This window comes from Ostrea edulis, chromosome 7, assembly GCF_947568905.1.
Source record: "Ostrea edulis chromosome 7, xbOstEdul1.1, whole genome shotgun sequence".
NCBI classification, from domain to species: domain Eukaryota; kingdom Metazoa; phylum Mollusca; class Bivalvia; order Ostreida; family Ostreidae; genus Ostrea; species Ostrea edulis.
In genome coordinates, this window is record NC_079170.1 from 5,673,605 (window position 1) to 5,682,128 (window position 8,524).

The 8,524-nt window shown below is 35.9% G+C and overlaps 1 protein-coding gene across 1 annotated transcript; it reads right to left on the minus strand.

Moving 5' to 3' along the window:
• Positions 1-7,123: 7,123 nt before the first annotated feature.
• LOC130047748 (complement C1q tumor necrosis factor-related protein 6-like) lies at positions 7,124-8,036 on the minus strand. The gene is made up of 2 exons (XM_056143119.1): positions 7,791-8,036; positions 7,124-7,597 (listed from the first exon to the last, which is right to left on the minus strand). The coding sequence occupies exons 1-2, from the start codon at positions 8,002-8,004 to the stop codon at positions 7,188-7,190; spliced, it is 624 nt and encodes a 207-aa protein (XP_055999094.1). The 5' UTR covers positions 8,005-8,036; the 3' UTR covers positions 7,124-7,187.
• Positions 8,037-8,524: the final 488 nt, after the last annotated feature.

The following is an 8,524-nucleotide window of genomic DNA, read 5'->3' on the forward strand; positions in this document are numbered from 1 at the left end:
CTTAAGACATCACCTTGTCGAACTCCTATCTCTGGTGTATATGGAAGGATTAACGTGTTCCCTACTTCTATGAAAATATTGTTGTGCCTATACATACTACTTAATATGTTGTAGAATAAACCACTGGTATTCAATTGTAGGAGTTTAATGCCTTCATGAATAACGGTATCAAATGACTTGGAAAGTCTACAAAACATGCATAGAGTTGTTTATTGCCAGTGTTAATGTATTTGTCAATTAAACATTTAACTACAAATAAATGATCTGATGTCCTGGATTTTTTTTAAAATTCCTATTTGACTATCGTGTTTTATGTATGCACTATATATCATTAGTGTTGTGACACAAAGAATTTTAATACATTGTGTAAAATAATTGAATAACATATGGATTATCTCCCTCATGCATAGCTCTTATCCTTGGACGAATTTGGCTCCACTTTTTTGGCACGCTGTATTTGGCTATATTTAGCTCTAAAACTTCGTAGTTATTTCGGATTTCAAACATTTCGGTTGAGCATCACTGAAGAGACATTATTTGTCGAAATGCGCATCTGGTGCATCAAAATTGGTACCGTATAAGTTTGACAATATGATATTTTCATAGATATATATTAATGTGTATTGATATTCATTAATGCATATATAAAGACAAAATATACCTGCTATGTAATATTTCGTTAAGAAAACTATATGACTTATACATTGTATATCTTGAATTTCCCCATCCGGTTTTTTCCGTCCCGCGTTTTTTGTTCTGTTCCGTTTTCCGTTCCGCGTTTTTTTTTCATCGGGCCGAGTGTCCCGTGATTTGTATAAAATATACTACTGAAGAGAGATTAACAATATCAACTGTTGACTGTGCATAAAATGAATCTACCTCTGTTGATATGTCACTTTATCATACATCATACATGTATTCATTGTATAAATTAGAAAATGAAAACAATGATGAAGCCTCTGGACGTTGTTGTGTATTAACCTTTCGTTCAAAGTGTGTTGTGGTATAGCAATTTACTGGTATTATGCTATGACACTAAGCAAATATATTTAGTCCCTAACTTTTGATTTAGAGATAACGTTATGTGATATTCAAATTCGTATAACCATCCTTCAAAACCATCCCGTGGGGATCCGGGTTAGAATACGTCCCCAGTGGCCCTTGCTTGTCGTTAGAGGCGACTGAATGGGGCGGTCCTTCGGACGAGACAGCAAAAACCGAGGTCCCGTGTTACAGCAGGTGTGGCATGATAAAGATCCTCCCTCCTCAATGGTCATAGGCGTCTAACATTGGCTTAAATGTTGCAGCCCTTCACCGACAGCGGTGACGTCTCCATAGGAGTGAAATATTCTCGAGAGGGACGTTAAACAATCAATCAATCAATCCTACAAAACCAATATAAAATTTAGATATTTTTTCTTTGTTCTAGTAAATTGACAACAATGAAGTTATATGAAATTAAAGAAAATCACAATATCGTTTTGGAATCATTTGAAAAGCATTTAAAACTATATAGATCTAAGCCTAATTTTCTTTTTCTTTTATTATCAAGTACCCCATCTTAATCCTCGCCTAGAGTGCCGGGGGGGGGGGGGCTGGGGGGGGGGGCTTGATAGGACACATCTATAACACAGTAATGACAAAATCAAATACATGTGTCAATAATAATGTTATGTGGAACATTAGTCTGTACAATTCGAAACAGGGAAAGGTATTGCTGAGAAAGTGAAAGTAAATGACAAAATCAAATACACGTGTCAATTATTATTAAAGAAAATAATGTTATGTAGTACATTAGTCTGTACAATTCGAAACAGGGAAACGTATTGGCTGCGATAATATTGTTCAATTTAGAAATTTGATTTCAATGTTTTAGAAAACATTTTTTTCTACATCTATATTGATTAAACAAATCTGGACAATTTGGACTAGTTTCTTTGAAAACCTCTATTTTGGTTTCCATAGAAGTAAATCTGTCCTTTACGCACTCTTCAAATTCGCTGAGGTGAAGACCACACGAGTTGGCACACTTCATGCAGATGTTGTAGTTTCTTATTTCATTCTTACACGGACAGTCAGATCGAGACAAGACAACCATACAAATCAGTAGATATAAGCATGTCAAAATTACGAATACGGGAAGAAATAGTTTCTTTATGTCCTCATTATACAAACGAACTAGAAATTAATTTAATGATCAATAAAGTTAGAAATTTCTATCAGTACGGAAACATATGGGCCCAGTCTACGGTGTGTATACGAGTCAAATCTTAAAAGTAAATACAGAAACTCCGACGTTCCAGAGCAGGCTCAGTTTTAATTTTTCCTTTATACACAAAATAATTGACGTCTATGGGTATGGCGTGAATCTGTCACCTGGATACTAGTAAATAAGTATTACCACCCCCACAGGCCTTATCGGTCACCCGAGTACTAGTGGAAAAGTATCATTACTCCCAAGGGTAATGAAATCTAGAAAAAATATCCTGTTCTGAATATTTAAGCTAAATTCTAATGTTTTGCAACAGTATGAAAGGCGAAAATAACGTACAGTGATCAATCTCATAACTCTTATAAGCAATACAAAATAGTTAGTCGGGCAAACACGGACCCTTGGACACACCAGAGGTGGGATCAGGTGCCTAGGAAGAGTAAGCATCCCCTGTCGACCGGTCACACCCGCCATTAGCCCAATATAACAAGATGTATTCTTAAAACTTCAATGCCTTCATAAGTGCATATGCTTATGAAAGGCTTTCCATAATATAATAGGTGTATTAACATTAAAACGTTAAAAGATATGACTAACTTGGACCCATCCTAGAGTCAAAACCCTGTGTTGTGAAATACACCATTTTCTGTTATTCCTAAGTATGCATTTAAATGTTATACAGATCAGCAAACTTACACATGTATACTATATATTAAGTTCGGTCACACCCTAGTACAAAAACCCCTATCCCTGGAATAATCAAATTTACAGTTTTGGTAAAGGACTGCCTGCTCTTTCTAGATATTTATTTGGTTTCAATTTAGTATCAATAACACAAAAAGATGCTATTTATTTGTTTTACATATAAACACTATATAGCACGTTTCGGACCAGCCTGGGGCCACAACCCCTACGCCAGGTTTCATCAAATTTACAATTTTGGTAGAGACCATCCTGCTCTACATCACTATGCATTTTGTTTTTCTTGAACATGTACGGTTGTAGAGAAGAATATTTTTGAAAATTTGTCAATTTTGGAAGTTTTTGCCCCGCCCCTAGTGTCCCAGGAGTGCACAAATCCTGATATTTCCAATTGATGTCGCCCTTGTTCCAAAAATGTTTCATACCAATTTTAAAAAGAATTGGAATGATAGTTATCAAGAAGAAGTTAAAAATGTCTTTTAGTCACACATTTAATAACTGACCATTTTGGCTCCATCCTAATACCAAAACCCCTACCCCAAGGATTATCAAATTTACAATTTGGGTAAAGGACTACATGCTCTATCGCAATATCTATTTAGTTTCAATTTAGCATCAATGACACTAAAGAAGATGTTATATAAGTGTTTTACACATAAACACTATATTGTAAGTTTGGCCCCGCCCTGGGGTCAGAATCCCTACCCCAGAGATAATGAAATTTACAATTGTGGTAGAAACCTTCCTGTTCTACATTACTATGTATTTAGTTTTTCTTAAACGTGTGCGGTTCTTGAGTAGAAGATTTTTGAAAATTGATTATTTTTCTAGCAGTTTTGCCCCGCCCCTAGGGCCCCAAGGGTGCAAGGATCCTAAACATTAGAATTTATACCCCACTTACTCCAAAGACGCTTCATACCAAATGAAAAGAATTGGAGTGATAATCATAAAGAAGAATTTTAAAATGTCTATTGTTCAAACATTTAATAACTGACCATTTTGGCCCCACCTTGATACCAAAAACCCCTACCCCTGGGATCATCAAATTTACAATTTTGGTAAAGGACTACATCTTCTTTCTACATATCCATTTAGTTTTAATTTAGTATCAATGGCACTAAAGGATACGTTATTTAAGTGTTTTATACATAAACACTATATAGCAAGCTTGGCCCTGGCCTGGGGGTCACAGCCCTTATCCCGGGGATCATGAAATTTGCAGTTTTGATAGAAGCTTCCTTGCTCATCATTACTTTATACTCACTTTCTCTGCTAGATGCCCAGGAGTAAAGAAGAATATTTTTTAGAGAAATACATGAATTTTGCAGTTTTTATCCCAAAATTAAGGCCCCTTAGGGTGGGGGCTGTTATGAAATTTACAATTTTCGGTCTCCTTCACCTACAGATGCTACGTACCAAATGTGATCAAAATTGGCCCGGTAGTTTCTGGGAAGAAGTTTTAAACGCACGACGCCGTACGGAGACCAATTGCAATAGGCTACCTAAATTTACTCAGGTGACCTAACAACAAAACAGCAATAAAATATTGTTAAATAAGAAAACGAAAATAAGAGCTTGTAACATCAAAATCAAATGCACAATAACTTATGAAAGTATTATGTAGTGACGAATAATTTTTATGTATAGAGAAAACGGGCGCGGAACCAGAGAAGCAAATGTCACATTCTAATTATTTCACGTAAAAGACACCACAGAGTCGTCCACCTCTGTTTCACGCTTAGATATTTTATTGAAAGTAGATATTAACGGCAAAAGTGACAACTCAACTGCATGACAAACGGAATGATTTCAGCTTCTCCATCGTCAACTTCCCATATTTATGTAACAATATTCAATTATCACCTGCATATGGGGTTTATATCTCTCAACTGATTCGATATGCAAGAGCTTGTTCTGCGTATAGTCAGTTTTTAAATCGAGGAAAGTTACTGACAAACAAGTTGATGGTACAAGGGTTTTAACAGTTTCGATTCAAGTAAACATTTCGCAAATTATATGGTGTTATAACGATCTAGTTCGTCAATACAACCTATCATTGGGTCAAATGCTGTCTGACATGTTTCATACCGATTGTTAGGCCCTTCTTGACACACTCTTGCATATCGAATCAGTTGAGATATATAAACACCATATGCAGATGATAATGGAATATTGCTGCATAAATGTGGGAAGTTGACGATGGAAAAGATGAAATCATCCCGTTTGGCATACAATTGAGTTGTCATTTTGCGTTAATGTCTACTTTCAATAAAATATCTAAGCATGAAGCAGAAGTGGACGACCCTGGTGTCCTTTATTTCGAGCTCACAGGGATATATCAAATCGCCATATGAATGAAAGCTATCATTGTTAATAGACAAAACGTCATCGATATATCTAAAAGTCGAATTGAAGGCTACATCAGGAGGTTTTTCTTCTCACGTAGAAGTTTTTGAATAAATTCTGCTTCATATGAATAGAGAAACAGGTCAGCTAGCAAAGGAGCACAATTCGTGCCCATGGGAATTCCAACAGACTGTTTGAAGACCTGATCATTAAAGATAATAATAGAGATGAAGTTCTGTCACCAATTAAAAGACAGAGGTCCTCTGTATTTAGAACCTATTAGAATAAGTGATTTGAGGTCCTCATTTTCAACTATATCAACATCACCAGTAATGACATGTCCAACTGGACTATAGTTGAAAGAAGATGAAGAACAAGAACACGTAGGTGGGTTACGTATAAGATGGTCTATATCTAGGCACTGCGAAGTTTGTTTACAATTAAAAAGTTTGGATACAATAGCAGAAGTATAGCTGTAGGAAATACAGGGTGTAGACTTGAACTTGAAATAAGTTGGAATACACGACTGAACCCTTTATGACGAAGAATGTTGCTTATGTTGACGGCATCTATTCCTTTGCTTGTAAATTGGAGCTTAAGGAACTGGCAAAATGATTTGAAAGGAATATCATCAATGGTCCGTGCTGGTTTAAAGAGCCTGTGATGGACAACATCCATAATCATAGAGTTCAGTCTTTATTCAGGTGTTGAAAAATCCAAGTATAGACTAGCCATAGCTTCTTCAAATAACGTCTGTAAAACTCTCAATGAAACAGAGTAAAGTTTTGTACGAATATGATGTGGACCTAATTGTCTGTTGACGTAAGGCAAAAGTGAATCAAACGTGACATCATTTATACTTGGTCTTTTATATGAACGATGTCCATGACTGCGTTTCCATCTTTGGTTATTGAGAAAGAGTCCCATCACATTCACGTTATTTCCTTGTATTTCATAGATTAGTTATCGCATTGCTATCAATTCGTAAGATAATTGTAAATCCCTTTTGGCATTAGGGGATGCTTACTCCTCAACAGGGGATGCTAACTCTTCCTTCTTTGCACCGGGTCACACGTCTAGTGTATCGTTATGTTTGAATTTTGATTGAATTTTATGAATCGACCACTGTTTGTTGATTGATATTTTTCATTATGAAGAATCATAGAAGGTTGTGCCGTAAATAGAGAATTAAGATTACTATACTAATTCAATGACACGCTATAATACTTCTGTTCTAGAAAGAAATGTTTATTGACCACTTCGGATGTATTTAAACATTTTCTTCAATGCAAGGTGAAGATAACGAACAGTGATCAATCTCAATGCGCTAGTGACTGAAATTGCACTGATATTTTTTTAGAAGGTAATATATGAGATGGCTGCGCTTTAACAAAGAATTTACTTCAATGGTTATGGCCGTAATTGGAAAACAATATTGGTGAGGATTACTCATTTTCAGTGACCTAGTTTGGCAATACAACCTATCATTGGGTAAAATGCTGTCTAACGTGTTTCATATCGATTGTTAGACAGTTCTTGGCACACTGATTTTGAATACGGATAACTCCGTTTACCGACCTGATCAACATATAGGGCTCACGGTGGGTGTGACCGGTCGACAGGGGATGCTTACTCCTCCTAGGCGTTAAGAGTAAAGGAGTAGGTTCTTGTTACAGTGACGGTAAACACACCAGTCTTACTGTTGTATCCGTCCCATCTCTGGTATATCCCGGGGTGCGTGTTTGCCCAACTTTCTAGTTTGTATTGCTTATGGGAGTTATGAGATTGATCACTGTTTGTTATCTTCACCTTTCATTTTACCGTTTTGTTGGAAATAAATGAAATATGTAAAAACAATTAGGCTGATGCTTCCAAAATATTTATTCGTAAAATGTTCTTTTGAGAATCAATACATAAATATTTTCCGTTATTGTATTAAGAATCCATTGAAGTTGGAATGCATCCCGCTAGCGATATACTGAAATTCTCTTGGCCATGTGTACACCTTGATCCGTACTTTTTCGCCCTTCTTCATATCAAGAAGAACATTTTCGGAGATCTTGACCCATTTTCCTACCCATCTAGTCCACCAATATCCAACTTGCTTTTCATTATGCAGTATCTGCAGCCTCAAGTAGTCCGATGTTCTGGAGGGTGTAGGCATACCAATGTTAAGAGTAAAGGAGTAACTTCCTGCTACAGGGGCAGTAAACACACCAGTCTTGCCGTCGTATCCGTTACCTTTATTGGTTGTAACACCTCCAAACTTAACGAAATTCCCAGGCGCCAATTTTAGATTTGAGGATGGTTGAGCCATGAAAGAGACATGCTTTATACCTGAATGTTTGAACAACATGATTTAGACTACAAAGTTAAATTGACTAGTAAGTTAATTATTCTTAAACTTAACGCTTGTCTCATCTGGGTGTCTGTTAAAAGTTTACTTCAGTAAGTTTATGAAATAAAATCATAGAGCATGAATACATTTTGTTTTTAATTGTACATCTATTATATTATTGATTACACAAACCTGGGATATTTCCATTAGCGTGTTTCAAGGCATTTATCTTGGTCTCCATAGAAGTAAATCTGTCCTTTATGCACTCTTCAAATTCGCTGAGGTGAAGACCACATGAGTTGGCAGAATTCGTGCAGATGTTGTAGTTTCTTATTTCATTCTTACACGGACAGTCAGATCGAGACAAGACAACCATACAAATCAGCAGATAAACCACCTGTAACATTTTAACGTTTCACTGCAAACTTCAACGTGCAAATATTTCGAGTAGCATTTTGTTTTCATTATATATAGGTTTTTGTTTTACAGAACGTAAAATCTAGCTGACCGTGCATGACCACTGATGAGAGGATTTCGTGCCTTAAATTGCAACATGAGATTATAGATTTTGTGATTATTTTATCATTTGATAGACCTGAACACTTTTCTCTTAATAATGGGGAACACGACCTTGTCAATATATGGAGTGACATGTGTGAGAATGAAACACTTACATTATGATTCAGTATGTTTTGAGGAAGGTTAATAAGACATAAAATGATGTAAGCATAAATTATCAGTGGAAAACATTCAAAATTGGAATTCAGACTAAGCATGATTAGTGCATATCTATATGTTTTTTTCTTCAAATATTTCAATTTTAAATAGCTCTTTTTAAACATAGAAAACCATAAAATGTTTAGAATGATCAAAATGTCGCGGGAGTGAATCACTTCTGCATCTGCACAATGACGAAGATCCTAACG

What these genes read in the sequence shown, in the direction of transcription:
- LOC130047748 (XM_056143119.1), bottom strand. Translation starts at nt 8,004, where the DNA reads ATGTTACAGGTGGTTTATCTGCTGATTTGTATGGTTGTCTTGTCTCGA. An exon ending in CGCTAATGGAAATATCCCAG is followed by an intron (nt 7,598 to 7,790) that starts GTTTGTGTAATC and finishes TCAAACATTCAG; the next exon opens with GTATAAAGCATGTCTCTTTC.